The 20,695-nt window shown below is 41.2% G+C and overlaps 1 protein-coding gene across 1 annotated transcript; it reads right to left on the minus strand.

Moving 5' to 3' along the window:
- Positions 1–502: 502 nt before the first annotated feature.
- MPHOSPH6 (M-phase phosphoprotein 6) lies at positions 503–20,687 on the minus strand. The gene is made up of 5 exons (XM_045796088.2): positions 20,594–20,687; positions 16,385–16,497; positions 4,453–4,543; positions 1,847–1,941; positions 503–1,203 (listed from the first exon to the last, which is right to left on the minus strand). Exons 1-5 carry the CDS (start codon positions 20,642–20,644, stop codon positions 1,068–1,070), a joined length of 486 nt encoding a protein of 161 aa, XP_045652044.1. The 5' UTR covers positions 20,645–20,687; the 3' UTR covers positions 503–1,067.
- Positions 20,688–20,695: the final 8 nt, after the last annotated feature.

A 20,695-nucleotide genomic window follows, 5' to 3' on the forward strand; every position in this document is an offset into this window, starting at 1 on the left:
GACAATGCTGATGGAAGAGATACTAGCAGGAGATACCATTCAGATTAAATATGCCTTAGGGAAAACAGTGTGACTTTGCAAATCTGGGCACTCCTACTTCATAATGAGTATCCTAAAACCCAGTGCACTTTCTCTCCTGGGACCAGTAAAAACATAGGGCCCCAAGGAAAAGCAGCAAAATATGGAAAGAAACTCTAGGATATACAAGGGAGCTGCTGACTTAGAAATGGTGACTTCTTCGTGCAAATGATTTCTTTGTCCAAACAGAACTAAACAGGGTACACTTATGGGTTAATGACTTTCATAATGATTAAAATAAGAAACTGATGATTGTTTTTGACCCATTAAAGCCAATTTCTTATGGTTCAACTTAAGACATTACCATATTCTCAATTAATGACTGTTTTTTTAAAGTTAGCATTTGGATAAAAGTTCCATTACTGAATTGGACAAATACTATTATTTGAAAGTGTAAGAGAATAGAAAAAGTATAGGAATAATATTTATTACAGAACAATTTTTATTAATAAAAGCTTTCAACAAAAACCCATAATTCCACAAACTAACAGAGACTTGGAAGCATGCAAGTACTTCAGGCTGGAGAGGCATGTTTGTTCTTGACGAATTTATATATGATAAGTCCTCATGACATCCAATTAAAAAATGTATGGATAAATTGGCTTGGCATGATTAATAATTTAAAGTAAAATACAGACATAAGGGCAACTTAAACGTTGGTTTAATTTATGTGTGTCAATTCAAGGTCAGCGACTAGAAAGCCCTATTAATAAGAAATCTGAGGTCAAAAAGATCTTTAGGAAGCAACCACATACCTCTGTATATTTGAAGATCGAGGGCTAAAAATCCATTCCTGATGAACACCATTAAGCAAAGGATGTATAACATCCACGACACATCTGTTTCAAAAATGGCATATTTCCAAAATTATCCATTTCTTTACAAATAAACATTATTGTATTAGTAACTACAGAGAAGCCTTCAGAATGATGTTCACAATATGCTAACTCTCACGAGGCTTCCCCGAGCTCTGTCTCAAAGCATCCACTTTAATCCTGGGGCTTTAGAAACATCTTCTTTACTTTAACTGTTGGTTTGATGTGTCCATTTTCATCTTCTTCATAGTTGGCACGGTCTCTTTTTTTGGCAAACTTTTTCCCAATTGTCCCCACCAAGGTCTCATATCTGTTAAGACGGTATGCAGCACAAGTTTAATTAAACAAACAAAAAACAAGGGAAGAGTCAAGTCTTGTCAAGACTATCAAACCAAAAAGGCAACAAGAAATATCAAAATGATGATTAAAAGAAACTGATTTAAAATTTAAGAACTTTTCAATGGGGGCGCCTGGGTGGCACAGCGGTTAAGCATCTTCCTTCGGCTCAGGGCGTGATCCTGGCGCTATGGGATCGAGCCCCACATCAGGCTCCTCCACTATGAGCCTGCTTCTTCCTCTCCCACTCCCCCTGCTTGTGTTCCCTCTCTCACTGGCTGTTTCTATCTCTGTCAAATAAATAAATAAAATCTTAAAAAAAAAAAAAGAACTTTTCTATGAATGATTAAATTCTTCACTGTTTTGTTTTTGCAGTATTCTAAATAAACTGAGACGTGTATCTTAAAATATGTATTAGAAGCAGAGCAGCATTGGACAAGAGCTCTCAACTGCCAGCCTCTGACAGGTATGAACTGCCCCCAGCCCAATTTAGAGAAAGCAGAAAGTCATTTTCCCGCTGGGGCACTCCATAGAAGACTGTGGGGAAGAGGAGCGCCCATGTAAGAGCCAGTGAATGCTGGGCCCAGATTATAACATGGTTTTGAGGTGACTGTTACCTTCTGGCCATTTCTTCATCTGACACATCGAGCTCCACTGCTTCACCTTCAACTTCTTCAACTTTGTTCTTAGCATTCATCTGGAGCATTAATTTCTGAAAAATATAACAGCGCTTTCAGGGCTGGACCAGGCTTATTGAAGAAACTGGTATCAAATGTATTTGAAGGTAGAGAAACAGAAGTCACAATCTAGAGGACTAAACAAAATTTATGAAGGGGTTCTCTGTAATACCTTCCTCCACAATGTGCCAACAAAAGTCAGCTGTGAATGGAAAAAATAGTAAGACAAAGCCCCACTAGATTAGACTTCCTATTAATGAATTTAAATTGTATTTTAGATCATAAATCTTATTTGTTACTTACATCTGAAGCAGGCACACTGCTAACACACTCTAGTGAGTGGGGGAAATAAAAATCAAACTTTCAGATTTCCTCCAAATTTCCCACCTTTGAGCCAAATGGAAGAAAACTACACCCAGGAATGATACTAAATGCAGTTTTTGGTGGTGGTGGAAGGGGGGTGGCAAATTACAGGATGGACGGGCTGGGAGGCTGGCTTTGACCTTATGGGGAGGACCGGCTTCATTCCACAACATGAGGGTGGATAAAGCATTCTACACGATGTCCATGTGCCACATTCTCACCTCCATTTCTTTTTCTCACATTATTAACCCTTTCTTGATCATTACCCCCTGACAAAAAAATTTTTTTTTAATGTACAATACCTTCTTTTTTAGCAAAGGCAGGATGAGGAAGGGAAAGCAGAAGAGAAACCAGTTTCAATTAGCTTTTCCAACACTTAAAGGACTGAAGAGAAAATAATTCTAGGAATACAAGCTCTGTGAGGGCACAGAATTCTGTTTCCTGCTGCATTTCCAGTGCCTCAAGAGGGCTGATGAACCTCAGGTACAGAATAAGTATTTATTGAATGAATAAACTCCATGCTGGGTGTCACTAAAAACACATTCAATATTAAAAACACGTTCTAGGGGCTCCTGGGTGGCTCAGTCAGTTAAGTATCCAACTCTTGATTTTGGCTCAGGTCATGATCTCAGGGTCCTGGGATTAGGCCTGTGCTGGGCTCTGCGCTCAGTGGGGAGCCTGCTCAAGATTCTTTCTCTCCCTCTCTGTCTGACCCCTCCCCACTCTCTCTCTCTCTCAAATAAATAAATCTTTTAAAAAAGTAGACTTTTATAAAAATGTGTTCTAAGTACATTCTGCTTATAATGAAGTAAGTGCTCTCAAGTTGGTATTTTTTTACAAGGTATACATACATAACCCTTACGTTTCATGACAGCTCAGATCTGCAAGCCAAACAGTTCAAAAGCTTTCCCCAGAGAGAATGTATTCAGTGTTACAGAGCAGCTGCCATGAAAGCCATCTTCTAATAGCCTCCCACATCAGGATCCTTTTCCCACGGTATGGGACATATCCTGGAGTGCTTGCCTGCACCCAGCCCTAGTCCCTGGGCATCACACACTCATCATCTTTGCTCCCCCCCTGACTCCCCCTTCACCCCACTGCCTTCTCTCTTCCTAATCTAAAGCTTTAAGCAGGCTAAGCCGAGGAAAATACCTATTATAAACAAAAACTTTTAGTGTTGACTTTGTGTAAACAGAACACCTTAATTATCATACACCCTCAAAAAAGGGGAAAAAAAAAAAGAGAAAACCCATAATCTTTAAATAAACTCAGGCGATTAACTTGGTTAACTATGATTCTCTATAGGCATCCTCAGAGAAGTGGTTTTCAACCAGGGGTAGTTTTGCTTACCAAGGGACCTTTGGGAATGTCTGGATACATTTTTGGTTGTCACAACTGGGGTGTGTGTGTGTGTGTGCGCACACTACTGGTATCTAGTGGGTAGAGGCCAGGGATGCCCCTGAATACCTAAAAATACACGGGACAGCCCCAGCCACAAAGAATTATCTGGCTCCAGAAGTCAGTGGTGCCAGGGCTGAGAAACCCTGGCTTCAAGTGACAGTTCTAAAATGCAGCGTTATATCATATACCTCCATTTCATTAGTAGAGTACCTGACAGGATGGCTTTCAGTACATGTGCCAGAATTCTAATAAACATTAAACGAAGGTCTGTGCTTCTCTACAAACCTGACCCAGGAAAATTCAAATCAACAGCTCATAAGGTGAATATTTACTTTTCAACAAACTTTCCAAAAGGTTCATTTAAAAATCTACTTACAAGCTTGGATTAAAACCTGCCCATTAAAAAGTCAAATTACTCAATTTTTAAGTCACATTTTCCATTAGAAAAGATACATTTACAGGCGCCAGAAAATAATTTTTCATAATAGCATCATATGAACAAAATCTGGATGTTCCTGTGAAAGAGTTGAGCTGAAACTCTAACACTCGCAGGGCACTGTCAGGGAGCGTGTGCTGCTGTATGAAACCATCTACTGACTCCACCATAAAACCAGGCTGCAAGGGCTGCAATTTCTTTAAATAGCTCCACCGGTATTTCAAGACTTATTATTTTGTATATATGAGAAGAAACGGTACCTGGTGGGAAAAAAACCGAAACCCAATTATTAGCAGAAAGAATTCAATTGGAAAATTTTAAAATTTGAAGCAATTATATTTAATACCTCAACCTCAGGATTAAATCCTCTGAATGACATTCTTCCATAGAGAAGATCTTCACATAACAAGAAACTCTGCTCTTCTATTATGAAACACCTAAGCGGGAAAATAAACCTGTATTAATAGCATGTCTACTTATAACAAAGCGCTGCAAATAAAAGTCAAGATTTCAAATGAAAAATCGATCTCACTTACGGTTCTTAGTAGAATCAAGTAAAAGTAAGGTAAGACTTTGAACACAGGGGTAGAAATAAAAAACTGATTACCTTGGCCGGCAAAGGCATTCGATGACAAGAGCTGGAGGCTGTAGGCACAGCCTCGTCTAAATTACACATTTAATTTGCATAAATGCCTACACAATGGAGAGACTTAGACTATTTATAATAAACCTGGATTTTTCTAAGCTGAAGCAGTTTCCTTGACGTTTACATCTCCCAACCCCACCAATTCTTACTAAGTTCTTATTAAATACTCTGAAATTGGAGTCCCAGACAGCTTTAAAAGAGTGTATTAGCTGGTGCTCTTAGCTGTAAACAACAATGACTGGCTTCAGCAAAGAAGGAATTCATTGAAAGGATACCAGGTATCTCACAGAATCACTGGGAAATCTGGATGAGCAAGAATGGAAACAGGCAGAAATAAGGGTAAGCTAGGTTGTTGCCCCAAAACCAAAACCATGAAAAAAATCTACCCTAGTAAAAATGACTCTGCACCTGAGGGGGCTAAGCTCTGGACAGCAGAGGGCACTGGGAGGCCAGTGTTGCCCTGGAAAGAGGCTGCAGGTGCAACATTTCGGTCCCTAAAGGAAGTCTCCTCTGAGTCACCAGTTTATGACCCCAGTCCCAGGTGAGCATACCTGACCGTAGTCTGAAACCATAAAACCATCAACCGTGAAGCACATTAGGAAAGTAAATACCTGGCCTTTAGGGCTTCTTTGGCAGAAAGGAGGCACTACTTCTTGTGTCAAGATTCACTCATTCACTCACTCAGCCAACACTTACTAAGCCAAATTGTGTGCCAGGCAGTGTTCTAGAAGCTGGAGAGTCAGCCGCAAATAAGGGTCTCTGCTCTCATGGAGGTCACATTCTAGAGTGGTGCCAAATGATAAATAAAAGATTTACTGCACAGTGGGAAAAAAATGAAGCAAGTTATTTCACACCTGGCCATAAGAAAGCAGCTGGTACCAAACTAGTGCTCCTACTGCAGCCAACGATAAAATAGGACTAAGTAGGGAACGATGAACAAATCAAAGCACAGGGTTGTGGTGCCTGAGAGAAAAAAACCAAAGTAAGTTTTCTGAGTGAAGGCAATGGATGTACAACTTCTGACTGGAGGCAACTTTTAAACTGTGGAGCAGGGAGTGGGAGCTGAAACTGAGCCCAGTCTCACCAAACTGAAGAGAGAGACAAACTGAAGTTCAGAGCTGCAGAGGGGGCTGAAGTATATGGGTCAAGATACCAGAGAAAGGGAGATACATATAGAGATTCTGGGACCTGCATACATGGTCCCCTTGAATGTCTGGCCGAATACTAGGCTGTCTATGTGCAGGGCAAGTCCAACAGTGTCAGGGGAAAAAAAACAATTTCCAGAGAACAATTACCTGGTGCATTAGTTTCCTAGGACTGCTGTAAGAAATCACCACAAAATTGGTGGGTCAAAGCAACAGTAATTTATGCTCTCAATTTTGGAAGTCTACAGTCAGTTTCACTGGACAAAATCAAGGTGTTTGCAGAGCTGCGCTCCCTCCAGAGGCTGTAGGAGAGAATTCATTCCTTGCTTCTGCTGACAGCTAGGAGTCCTTGGCTTGTGATTGCATTACCCCAACCTCTCTCTCCATAGTCACACTGCCTTCTCTATCTCCCTTTTATAAAGATAGATGTGATTGTATATACGGTCCACCCAGACAATCCAGAGTAATCTCCCCATCTAAAGATATTTAACTTAGTTACACCAGCAAAGTCAATTTTTGCGATATAAACATAGGTTCCAGCGACAAGGACCTGGATATTATTTGGGGGACCGTCTTCCAGCATACCATATCTGAGAATGAAAATATACCCTAAAACTATACGTTGAACAAATACAAGACCTTGCACAAAGGAGGGAAATGTCTGAGTTGTGTCTATCTAGAGTGGAGCAGCCAAGCTGAATATCCTGCAACAATGAACAGAAAGGTCACACCTCAGGAGTAGGGCACATCTAGGAGAAGTCAAGGCTGTAAAACAGGGACCAAGCTGATTGGCATGCAAATTAACTGCCTAAGGGAAAATTCAACACTTCATTAAGGAAGACAACAAAATCCAGGTACTAAACAATGCCATACATAATGGGAGACACACAATAAAAAGTTGCTAACATGTAAGGTGGCAAGAAAATGTGACCCATAAACAGAGGAAAAACAAATTATTAGAAAAAAAAGATGACGGCATTAATAGAAAAGGACCTTAAAACAGTTATTTTTTTTTAGATGGGGGGAGGAAGGACAGAGGACAGGGGAAGGGGGGAGAGGGGAGAGAGAGAGAAACTTCAGCAGGCTCCATGCCCAGCATAGGGCTCAATTTCACAAGCCTAAGATCATGACCTGAGTTGAAATCAAGAGTTGGACTTTTAACTGAGCCAACCAGGAGCCTCTAAAAACAGTTATAATAAATATGTTCAAGGATTTAAAGGAACACAGGAATGTAATGAAGACACAAATAGGGAACCTGAATTAAAATATGGAAACTATGAAAACTGACCAAATAGAAATTTTACAACAGGAAAAACAGTATCTGAAGTGAAAAATTAGAATAGTCTTGTATCTATTAAAGAAACTGAATTCATTATTAAGAATCTTTCCAGAGAGAAAACTCTAGATCCTGATGGCTTCACTGGTGAATTTTTTTAAAAAAGATTTTATTTATTTATTTGAGAGAGAGAAACAGAGATAGCAACAGAGATAGTGAGAGAGAGCACAAGCAGGGAAGAAGAGGGGGAAGCTGGCTCCCTGCTGAGCAGGGAGCCAGAGGCAGGGCTTGGCCACAGGTCCCTGGGATCATGACCCGAGCCAAAGGCAGACTCTCAACCTACTGAGCCACCCAGGCACCCATTCACTGGTGAATTTTATCAAAAATTTAAGGAAGAAATAATACCAATTTTACTCAAACTAAGAAATGAGGAGGGGACACTTCCCAACTCATGTTACAGCCCAAAATAAAGACATTATAAGAAACCTATAGAATATGCTCTATGAATATGGATATAAAAATAATTACTAAAATATTATCCAATTGTAAGAAATATATATATATATATATATATATATATATATATATACACACACACACACATAAAACATGAATGCCAAGGGGTGTTTCAGAAATGTATGGTTGTTGTGACATTCAAAAATCAAGGTAATTCCCATGTTAACAGAGAAAAGAAGAAAAATCATATGATCATCTCATTAAAAGAGTCGTGACAAAACTCAACATCATTTATGAAAGTCTTCAGGAAACTGAGAAAGGAAAATCTCTCATGCTGATAAAGGACATTTATGAAAACACATGAAAATTTATGAAAAATATTTGACACACAGAGAGAGAACACAAGAAGGGGGAGCGGCAGGCTCCCTGCTGAGCAGGCAGTACCATGTGGGGGACTCGGTCCCAGGACTCTGGGATCATGACCTGAGCCAAAGGCAGAAGGTCAACGACTGAGCTTCCCAGGGGTCCCAGAAGTATGTAAGTTTTATCTCAAGAAACCACACCAAACCAAACCAAACGCTATACAAACACTGAATTCTAGTTAACGATATGCATGTGCAACTTACTCTGAAATACACTAAAAATAAAATGGATTGACATGTATAGAGGAATGGATAAATATGTAATGTAAGATGCTAGAAAAAAGAACCATCTCATTTTTAAAAACGGGCAAAAGATTTGAATAGGGACTTCACAAAGGGAGATATGGAAATGCCAATAAGCACATAAGAGTTCTTTAACATTATTAGTCACCAGGAAAATGCAAATTAAAAATCATGAGATACCACTAGGATGACAGAATAGATAAAATTAAAAAGGTAACACCAAATGTTGGAAGGACATGGAAAAATCAGAACTCTTCTTTCTTAGTGAAAGTGTAATAAAACGGAGCAATCACTGTGGAAACCGGCCTGAAAGTTCCTCATAAAGTGAACTATACGCCAACCTTATGACGCAGCAATTCCACTTTTACCCAAGAGAAACTGTAAGCAGAAAGAGTTAAGGGTCCCTCCACAAAAAAAGACAAGACACAGCACGACACCAGAGAAGTCAATTTAGGCCCCCAGTTATTTTCCAGCACTTCTTGCTTGACTTCGTAGGAGGTGTCAGAATCACAAAGAAATGCAAAAACCTCAGTAGTTAAAGATTAAAAAAAAAAACAAACAAAGAGAAAGCAAAAACTAACATTCTACCATGCCAGGTATCGAATCAGAGACAATAAACCACTGGTAAGACTCCCTGTGCTGTTTCAAAAGTAAGCAAGGCCTTGCATCAGGAGCCCAAGACCCCGCCCCATCCAGTTTCTGCCAGCTCTAGGAGCACTCCCATTAGCCCCTTCCCCTGGTTGGACAGTTACCTCAGCTTCACTGTAAAGTTAGTCTCTGCCCTCAGAGGAGCACAAGCTTCATTAACATAACAGGATACATATATAGGCATGTTTTTTAAGTATGCCTACACGACCTCCTGTCTTTACACGTGATGACAAAGCTCCCCTTTCTGAATATTCATCCTAACCCTAAATAAAAGAAACCCACTAACCCTCACTTGGGAGAATCATGGCTTTGGAAGGTATTCCCCGTCATCTCTATTTGCGGCAAAACCTTCCCTTTGTGTGACAACTCCACCCAGAGTAGTCCTTATCTGTAACTCAGCAAGGAGTGAACTCACGTTAGTTCAGCTACAAAATGAAAACAGGATTCTATCCGATTCATTCAAATTTTTTTTAATCTAAAGAATTTGTCTTTGGTTGCTGTATGAAAAGTGGTCTGGGCGGGCTTCTTGGGTGGACGACATCTGAGCCAAGTTCAGAAGGCAATGAGGAACACAACATGATGCCTGGGGAGGAACAGTGGGGGACCCGTTAAAGACCCTGAGAACCGAGTGTAAGGGGCCCACCTGAGAAACAGTGTGGAGGCCTCCGTGACCTGGAAGGAGTGACAGAAGGGAACACTGGTAGGAGATCAAAATTATTTTCACGGTGAGACTAAGATGTTGTCTTCTTGGTTGACACATAAAGGGTGCAAAAGCAATTGAGTCAGAGCTCATCTTGGCACGAATGAAGGTAGGGACACCATACATGCTAGTAGTCACTGTTGGTTTTCAAAGTCTTTTTTTAGAAAAGGGAAAGGAGCCAGTAAGAATGTTCTCGATGAGGCAGTAAAAAAAATTAATTTTCATTAATCTCGATCCTTGATTACACTTTTCAAAAATATTCTGCATGCAAAATGGAAAGTACTTCTGCATAGTGAAGCATGATGATCATCTTGAGGAAATGCACTTGTGTGATCGAGTTCTGAGTTGAATTAGCCACTTTTTTCATGGAACATTAGAACTATGGTTATTCAGACTTGGGTACCTGGCAGACATTTTTCTGAAAACAAATCAAATGAACTTGTTACTTCAAAGGAACAACTAACAGTACTTGTTGCCAGTTACAAAATTCAAGCGTTTGAGCAAAAATTAGAATTCTGAATAGCTTGTTTATGTCATCTTCGGCTTGAGAGCTTCTCATACTTAAAAGATTTTTCTGATAAAACCCATGGTAATATTAATGAATATGGTTTTTGATACTATATAAGGAAACGAGTTAACATTTAGAAAATCTATACAACTCGCTGAACTAATATTTTCCAAATGAGAAATACATGATGTTATGAAATCATGCATGGATAAAAGATCTATTCCAAATGCAAGGCAGACTAATGATTATGAAAAATGTATTGACACTTTGAGATTCCATACTGCAGTTAAAGAAGCTACTAGTTATTGGGTTTTGGAGTAGGGTCAAAAAGTTATCCGAAAAGGCTATTTTAATACCCCCCTTATTAAAAGATTTTATTTATTTGACAGAGAGAGAGAGCAAGAGAGGGAACACGAGCAGGGGGAGTGGGAGAGGAAGAAGCAGGCTTCCTGCTGAGCAGGGAGCCCGATGTGGGGCTCGATCTCAGTACCCAGGGATCATGACCTGAGCTGAAGACAGATGCTTAACGACTGAGCCACCCAGGTGCCCCTACTCTTCCCCTTTCAATTACATCACCTGTGTAAGGGCGGATTTTCTTCATGCGCCTCAACCAAAACAATAGACTACAACAGGCTGCGTGCAAGACTTAAGAGACTCTACCCAGAGAATCAACCCATCTTCTGTTAATGCCAGACATTAGAAGATTCACAAAAATGTAAGATAATGCCATTCTTCTCATGAACATTTTTTGGTCTTAGGAAACAGTTATTTTCCTTCCTTCCTTCCTTCTTTTCCTTCCTCCCTCCCTCCCTCCCACCTTCCCTCCCTCCCTTCTTTCCAAAGATTTTATTTATTTATTTGACACAGAGAAAGAGAGAGAGAGGGAGAGAGCAAACACAAGCAGGGGGAGCAGCAGAGAGAGAAGAAGGCTCCTCACTGAGCAGGGAGCACAATGTGGGGCCCAATGCCAGGACCCTGGGATCATGACCTGAGCCAAAGGCAGATGCTTAACCAACTGGGCCACCCAGGCACCCTGGGAAACAATTATTTTTCATGAAAAATGTGTTATTTATATTAACAACACGAGTCTGCCTTTAAAGTGAGTATTTAAAAAATTTTCTTGTAATTTCTTACACAGTAAATATCGACATGAAAGAAACCACACAAATAGAAGCTCTTCAGGGGTTTAAGTAATTTTATAAAATGAAAAAAGGTTCTTGAGCCCAAAACTTTGAGAACCACTGTTCTTTGGGTTCTTCTTTCCTTGGCTCTCTAGTTCAGCCAGCACCTTCAAGACCCTTTAGGAAACCCCCTCCCTGAGGGCACACATTCTCCAGAACCTTCTTCCTTTTCCATAAACGTGGGATTCCCTCTCAGTTGCCTAATCTGCAGCTGATAAAACCTCATCCCTCTCCCAAATCCATCACCCCTCAGGAAAGCACCACAACTACACATTTTATGCACTCACTTAAGACAAAAGACAGATCCAGAGGCTAGGAATGGATGCACAGCAGGACCACACTCCCGTCAGAGGGCTTTCCCAGAGGTTTCCACTGACACAATAATATAAAAAGGAGCACAGGTATTTCGTTATCTATAAGCAATTTCAATAATTAGGAAAATTAATTAAATACAGAGTTAGCAAAACACTAAATATTCTAAAACTTAACTGTAAGCATTACATATTTTAATATCCTTATTTCTGTTAATAAGTATCCATAATTTTAGAGCCAAAACACATCCAGGATATTATCTTATTTCATCTATTTTTAAAGATGAGAAGCTACTACTCAAAAAAACAAAAAAAAACCCCAAAAAACAAAAAAAACCCAGACTTGTCTTAAAGCCACAAATAACATGCATGGCAAAGCAGGGGAAAAAAAATCACTGTAGGGAAACAATTCTCTATAGGTTTCTTCTGTGAATGAGATACTAACTGCCCTTTTGGTCTGGAACATCTTTTGAGGGATGTGTGAACCACTCTGAAAGGCAGAGCTATTGTCTTCCTTTGGAGCGAAGTGCAGACTTGCTTAATGTCCAATATAAAATGTCTTTCTTGGGGGCTCCGGGCAAGTCAGCTTGCAGTCCAGTATTAAAGATACAGGTTTCCAGGGTGCCTAGGTGGCTCAGTCGTTAAGCCTCTGCCTTCGGCTCAGAGCGAGATCCTGGCGTTCTGGGATCGAGCCCCGCATCAGGCTCCTCTGCTGGGAGCCTGCTTCTTCCTCTCCCATTCCCACTCCCCCTGCTTGTGTTCCCTCTATCACTGGCTGTCTCTCTCTCACTCAAATAAATAAAATCTTTAAAAAAAAAAAAAAAAGATACAGGTTTCCTAAACTGAAGACTGCTCAGCTGTGACACAAACCTATTATGGGCCACACATACAGGTGGGCCTCGCCACATCATCCCCCATAAAATTTGAGGGACGAGGGGGAAATGATGCCAAAGAGCTGCTCATACTGTCTGCTGTGGTGTGAGGAATGAAGTCCTGTGTCTGACCCAAAAGTCTTGTACCTTCCACCATGAAACCGTGGCCCACTAACCTGTTCATTTACAAGTAGGGTACAGTCTCAGATCTCACAATTCCTGACATTCATTAGGCCACAATATGCAAGCACAAGAAGATGGTAGCCAAATATACTTTTAAAGCAACATCCTATGGCAAAAAAGCAATTAAACTGGCTATTGTCTGGACGGGAGCACATTCTTTGGAGAAAAACAATGTGGCAAAAATACCACACAATCTTTGATCTGGTAAATTCTACTTGCAGGAATTTATACCAAGCATTTTCTATCAGGTTCCCTGGAAACAGGCTTTGAGACAGGATTGTGCGCATAAGTATTGTCGGCCAGTGCTATTTGGGAGATGCCCCTCTATGGAAATGAGGACAGCAGGACTGGGCGGGAGGAGGTGACTTGCAATGTGGCTACACTAAAGCCTCAGCCTCTATGAGGAGCTCTGGGGGGTGGGGGGCAGGGTTCAGAAGGCCCTGCTGGTGTTCCCAGTTGAGGCAAAGCAGTTCCTCACCCCCCTCACTGCTCAGGCACTGGCTAGTGGTAGCCTCTCAGGGGAGCTGTGGACTGAACAGCCCTAATGTCCTCACTGAATTACAAGGTGATATGGCTGACATCACAGATGGCAACCTCTAGACTTCCAGAGCACATACACTGCAAAGCCTCCAATTTCAAAAAGAGCAGTAACCTTCTGGAATAATTCAGATGATACTACCAAGGAAAAACTTGCAAATACAAAAGAGCAGGAAGGAATGGGTGAATTTAATAATATTCAAGTATAAGGCAGTACACATGCCAGCAGTGTTTATTGCACTTTGTGCCTGACATGTTGTGGTAAGGGCATCACATACCTTAGCTTATTTACATCTCGAAATGTATGTGATAGACACTGTCATCGTACCCAATACACAGAGGACAAAAGAGGAGATACACACCTTGCCCAAGGTCACAAGTAAGCGAGTGGCAGAGCTGGGCATCAAACACAGATCTGCCCGATTCCGGAGCCCATGCACTTAATTAACCAATCCATGCCAATGGCTCCCTATTTGGGGTATTAAAAATCACACATCCTGAAGACATACCATCCATTTTTCTCTCCAGATTTACTTCTCATTATTTCCCCCCACTCTGTATCCTGGGACGCTGATTTGAATGTTATACGTGGAAGGGGTCCTTTGCAGTCTGGAACCAGGCTTCCTTCCTGTGGGATTACCTCAGGGTGGCTATGCCCTCTTAGGAATAGCAGCTCTTGTAAGATGTCTTCAGATTCAGTAACCACTCCCTCCCCTTGACCCTCTGGGCCTGGAGTGGAAATTGCTCCCACCACACAAGCTATGGGGTATGCACTGTCCTTGGTGGCTTCCCTGTGCCCTACTCTGTTATACTCTCAAATTACCCAATTTGACAGTGTCACCTTTTCCTGCCAACGACTTAAACCTAATATACACATCTATACACAAACAGGCACTGAATGGTGGCAAAGGTTTATTATTTACTGCTAGGGTCAGACCCTATACAGTACAACATACGTATTACAAATACATATGTTGAAATCTTAACTCCCATAGATGATGGTATTTGGAGACGAGGCCTTTGGGAGGTGGCTGAAGTCAGGCAGGTGGGGCCCTCATAAACGGGATTATCATTTTACAAAAGAGACTCCACAGACTTCCCTAGACCTGGGGCACCTGGGTGGCACAGTCGGTTAAGCCACTGACTCTTGGTTTCAGCTTAGGTTGTGATCTTGGCATCACGGAGATGGAGCCCTGAATTGGCTCCACACTTAGCATTGAGTCTGCCTGAAACTCTCCCTCTGCCCCTAACACCCCACTTCCCACCCCACTCACTCTCTCAAATAAATAAATAAATAAATAAATAAATCTTAAAAAGAAAAGAAAAGAAAAGAAAAGAAAAGAAAAGAAAAGAAAAGAAAAGAAAAGAAAAAGAAGCCCCTAGCCCCTTTCACCAGGTGAGGACCCAGTGAGAAGGTGCTGGTTATGAACCAGGGAGATGGCCGTATCACAAAAACATGACCTGGGTAGCGCCTCAATTTTAGATTTCCAGCCTAGAGAACTATGAGAAATAAACTTGTTCTTTTTTAAAAAAATTGATATTATTTATTTTTATTTGTCAGAGAGAGACCAAGAGAGAAAAAGCCTGCACAAGCAGGGGGAGTGGCAGGCAGAGAGGGAAGCAGGCTCCCCGTGGAGCAAGGCAGCGATGCTGGACTCCATCCCAGGACCCTGGGATCATGACCTGAGCTGAAGGCAGAGTGCTTAACTGACTGAATCACCCAGGCGACCCTCTGTTCTTTATAAGCTACGAATTCTGTGGTATTTTGTTATAGTAGCCCAAAAGGATGGAGACATTTGCCTCCTAGGAAAGGAATCTAAAGGTCATTTTTCTGGGAATATGTTATGTTGGGGGGAAAAATACTGAAAACAAGACAGAAACCATCCTGTCCCTCAATAAAAGTAAAAAAAAAAAAAAATCTGGAATACTTTGTGCAAGATTAGTCAAGGCATAAAATTAAATTATAGCTCCTTACCAATAATGGTCCCTTCCTACACCATCCTGCCCCCAAATCCACACCGTCTCTGTCATTGTCTTCCCCTTCCTCATGGCCACCTTGCTTCCTTGGAGAAGCAACAGAGAAAAGCACACAGAGAAGCAAGCAGAGAAGCAAGCAGAGAAAACAAAGTACCTTCCTTCCAGAAAAGATCCAGAGAAGGTCAGCCAAATGAACAAGGGAATACAACATGTTAAACACAAAAAATTAGGTATGGAAAGAAAAAAAAAACATAAATGTGCCTGAATAAGCAGCATCTTCCACCATCTGACAAAGTTTAAATAAAACTACCATACCACAGAGCTCACTAAGGTAAGAACACCACTGAGGAGACATGATAGCTTTAAGAAGAATTTAGGTAAAAATCAATGGATGATATGAATCTATCACTCCTTTATTCAAAATTATTCTCAAGCACCAACCACGCTTAGAGGTGGAAGACGAACAGTCTAGTATGGTATCCCAGCCTTAGCCGTGACCAGTCGGCTGACTGGGCAAGTTACTCTCTCAAGCTTCAGATTCCTCATCTATAAAACAGATGGAATGACAGTAGCCAGCTCCTAGGTCTGCTCTGAGGATTACATAATTAAGAGATTTAAAGTGCTTAGCTCTCAGTTCCTGGCACATGTTAGACTCAATAAATGTCAGCTAAGATGACTGGTATTAAAAGCAGTAAAAATTAAAAAAAAAAAAAAAGAAAGAAAAAGAAAAAGGAAAAGAAAAGAAACACAGCAAAAACTCTTGACTTGCTTTTAAGAAGCCCAGATTAATGAAGAACGCTATTATTCAAACAAAACTGGAGAGGCCTAAAGTACACACCTTCCAACTTAATCTTCAAACTTCAAACTGTGACAAGGAGCACACCACAGATTCTCATAAAAGCTCCCCAGTTATTACCAGAGATGAGTGGGCTAGATTCCTTTATTCGTTATAGAAAAAGAACAATGGTATCAATGAGGACCAGTAAAAATGTATAAATCCAAGAAGAACTTATATAGATTTAATAATTTTAGAAAATTATTTGCAAAGCTAATTGAAGAAACTGAACAGATATTATTTTACAGGCTTTGTGTCACTGGAATGATGAGTCCCATTTACAGGGATTTCCCTCTGAAGGCCCAAAGCATCATTAATATAATTTCTAATTAACCTACTCTTTTTCTTTAAGCTCTGGCAAATCCAAATACCAGTGCTCTTCACTAATGATTTTCTTTTCTTCCTCTTCTAGTTGCTTCTTGGTCTCCGAGTCCAGTCCCCTTTGCATGAACTGTCAAAACAAAACAAAATCAGTGTCAGCAACTAGTTTTCTCAACTTAGAGTTGAAGAAAACTCCAATAACTTTATTCCTCCATGTGCTTCTCTCATTTCTTCAGGAATACCATCTCAGGGGTGAGGGTGGAGGTGCCGGGACCAAAGTGGCTTAGCTCTGCCCTTGAGAACGTCACACCAGGATGGCAGGAGCCCACTAGAGCACATAAAAAGGAATGTGGACTTCCTTCAGAAGACTTCGGAAAGATCTTTGCTGTACTTTAGTTTGTCTAATTTAGTAAAAACAAACAATAAAAAACTGTATTTGATAAGCAGCTCATAAATATTTCAGTTTTACATAGTAGCCAGTCTGGAAGGGCTAAGACAAAAGACACAGATCAGGACAGGCAGGTAGAGACGGGAAGTGAGAGCAGAAAGAGGAAAGACTCAGTACTTTCTGAATCTCTTGATGATCCACGAGCCCACTGGTCTTTGTACTTGTTGTTCTTGGTCTGGAATGCCTTTTCTCATGCTCCTCCACCTGGGCAATTCCTAGCCCTTCTGATATATAGGAAAAGCTACTCCATCTCTGTGAAATAATCTCTGACACATTTAAGCCAAATTGGCATGTCCTGGCTTTGCACCATACTCTAGCAATATAAGACAGGGGTACATAGGATCTCCCTGTACGTTTTTTGCAACTTCCTGTGAATCCACCATTATTTTAAATAAAAGGAAATGTTTGCACTCTACCTAAAGTGTTTTATAGTCTTCATCCTTTTATCTGTGTCTATACTCTTACCCAGGAAAGAACTGGCAGTTTCTGGAATGCATAACTTGTACTTCCTAGTCCTTCTGCCTCTGCTACTCAACATCGTGTTTCCATTTTCTACCTGGCAAAACATTCACTTGTAAAGGCCCAGAGCACATGTCCTTTGGGCCTTCCCTGACTGTTGTTTGGCTAAGCTCTTCACAGACCTGTTCCCATAAAAGAACATCTTTCCCTACGTCTAAGAGCCTTATAAGCACTGGCTTATTGTTCCTTATGCTTCTTCTGTGTCTCCCAAAAGACAGAGATTCGGAATAGCAGACCATGTCTCTTGCTCATCTTTTATTACTAGTACTCAAGCTGCGGCTGGTATATAAAAGTTCAGTAAAGGTTCTCTGAGGGTGGTTAAGCGTCTGCCTTCTGCTCAGGTCAGTCAGCACTGGGCTCCCTGCTCAGCGGAGAGCCTGTTTCTCCCTCTCCCTCTGCTGCTCTCCCTGCTTGTGCATTCACTCTCTGTCTCTGTCAAATAAATAAATAAAAATCTTAAAAAAATAAATTAAAAAATAAATGTTCTCTGCATGTAAATCCAGACTTCTCTTATTTTTACAGACTCTCTTTCTTGGATGGTTCTCTTTAAACCCAGATGCCTCATTTCATCACTTATATTCTTGGTGATACAACTCACCAATCCTACCCAACTGCCTTTTTATCTCCTATTTTTAGTCAAGTAGGTATTATTTATGGAATATAAAATAGCTATATATGTATGTGTGCGTGCATGTATTATGTACCCATGGGAAGGCTAGAACACCCTGTAGAATATGAATCAAGCAACTCCAGATTTAGGTAGCAATCCAATTCCCTGACTCTACAGGATCTAAGAACTATCTATTAAAGCTTAGTGATTTGCTTTACTCAAAGTGAGGGCCTACAGCAGGTATCACAAATTACAGTCCTTAGGCTGGACATCAATTGTTGTAAATAAAGTTTTTTTTTTTAAGATTTTATTTATTTATTTGACAGAGAGACAGCCAGCGAGAAAGGGAACACAAGCTGGGGGAGTGGGAGAGGAAGAAGCAGGCTCCCAGCGGAGGGGCCTGATGTGGGGCTCGATCCCAGAACGCCGGGATCACGCCCTGAGCTGAAGGCAGACGCTTAAAGACTGTGCTACCCAGGGACCCCTTAAATAAAGTTTTATTGGACCAAAGATATGCTCATTTGGTTCTGAGCTACAAAGGCAGAGGTGAGTAGGTGCAATTGTGACAGTATGGCCCACAAGCCTAAAGTATTTATTATCTATCTCTTTACAGAAAGAGTTTACTAACTCTTTTCTTAAGAGCCCCAAAGAGCTAAAATCACAAATAAGTGTCCTCTCTACAATCATTCCATCACACTGACAGAAATAACACCTACATCCTTCACTTTCTACTTGCCATCAGGTTCACTTTCCAGTCCCCAACAAGTGACCAAGTCAGAGGATTTCAGGTACACTTGAAAACAAATGTATTAGTATTAAATCCTCAACTCTTTCATTCTTGCTCTATACTGAGCTCTGGCTGAACAGCTACGCTGGATACAGCAACCTAATGCAGCTGCTCCATTCATTCTCACAGGATACTCCACTCTATCTGTATTTTTATTATCTCCTGCTATCCTGCCAATAAATTCTCGTCAATGACTGAGGCTGCTAACCCAACTAGAAAATCTGTGTAATTTCTCCCCCTCTCCTTTGCTTCCAAAGTCCCGTTGAGTCTTCCCCTCAGTGGGGTAGGGGTTGACACTTTTTTTAAGGTAACTTCTTCCTTCCTCTTTAGTCGGATCTTTGGTCTGAGTCCTAATCACTCAAGCACATCTTCATTTGATGTGCCTGCTTTGTCAATCCACTCTACTTCTCTGATTACAAACCATAAGTCAAAAGAAGAATCTGTTGGGTAAAAATTCAAGTTTTGCTAATATGTATGAAAGAAGTACTTTAGAAACTGTAAGTTATATGATTTACCCTCCATCCTCACTCACCCTATTCATCCCTAGTTACACCCTAGCTCAGCTACAAATCTGGCACAAGCAACATTTACTCTCCAATCTTTCAAAACATTCTTTATGCCTTTCTTCCTTTTTTTCTGGAAATTACTCTCTAACCATGACCTGTTAACACTGTGCTGTAGTGTTCAGCAACAAGCAGTACCAAGTAGCAGTTAAGAGCAGGGGCTTTGGAGCCAGACTGCCTGAGTTTGGTTTTGTCTACTACCACTTGTTAGCTATGTAACTTTGGCCAAGTTACTTAATTGTCTGTCTCAGTGCTTCAGCTGTAAGACAGGTGTAATAACCGTATCTACCTCATAGTGTTATCAGATGGATTTTATGGGCTGATATATGCAAAGCACTTAGAACAGCTGTCTGGAACCTGCCAAAAACTATAAGTGTTTGCTATTATTATTATTATTCAAGTTTTTAAGGCCTGGCTGTTTTCCCTGTTTTAAATCCTGTATTCCTTTTTAAATACCCTTGTCTTTTTTTTTTTCACTTTAAAATTATTAAAGTGATTCAGTTTAGAATCTAAAAATCAATTTTGCTTAAAGTCAATGACATTCACCTTAACTGTTCTAATTCTATTCCTACCGCCATTGCGACCAGATCATCAGAACTTCTAGCTTCTGAATGCAATTTTGTCCCTTGTCAGGTCCCTCTTTCATCAATGTATTCTCCACAGGGCAGTTAAAGTAACTTTGAAAATTAAGAAGGACAGCTAAAATGCTGTTAATCCGTGCTCAATCGCTTCCCCATGTTCACAAAGGAAAAAAAAAATCCTTAATCTGGCCAAAAATTCCTCACCTGTTGTGGCCACTGGCTACTTTTCCAGGCCCACTTTTTGCTACTTGCCTTCCAGACATGCTGAATTATCTTTAGTTCTTGGAAATCCCAATGGATTTCTTGGGGTTTGCGTCTTAGACTTCTGAACTCGCTTTTCCCTGGGTTTACCTTGCCATGCGCCCACCCTCCCATCTACCCTTCAATCTCTACTTTAGGGCCACTTCCCGCAGAAGCCAAGTAAGCGCCTGGGGCTTCAGGCGCTCCGAGCATCACCGCACTCAGTGCCACGGCATCCTACTTGCTTACGTGTCTCTCTTTCCTATCCCACCGCGGGCTTTATGAGGGAATCCCCCGGATTCACAATCCAGTTCCTAGTGCCTGAGGCAGAGCAAGCGCTAAACGAATGAATGAATGTCCAAGCTGGTGGCCCTCGTGCCTTTCCTGGTGCCTCCCTTCGTCTGCCGCCGCTGCCCCGGCCAGGTCCGGAAGCCCAGGTACCCCTGTTTCCCCACCCGCCTCCCCGGCGTCCCCGCACCTTCATGCGCAGCAGGTTCTTGGACAATTTCGTCTTGCGCTCGGCCGCCATATTGGCTCCTTCTCGGAGCCGCGATTCACCACCAGCTCCCAATGCGCACGC

This window comes from Ursus americanus, chromosome 21 (genome assembly GCF_024610735.1).
Source record: "Ursus americanus isolate L20-20 chromosome 21, mUrsAme1.1.p, whole genome shotgun sequence".
Lineage (NCBI taxonomy): Eukaryota > Metazoa > Chordata > Mammalia > Carnivora > Ursidae > Ursus > Ursus americanus.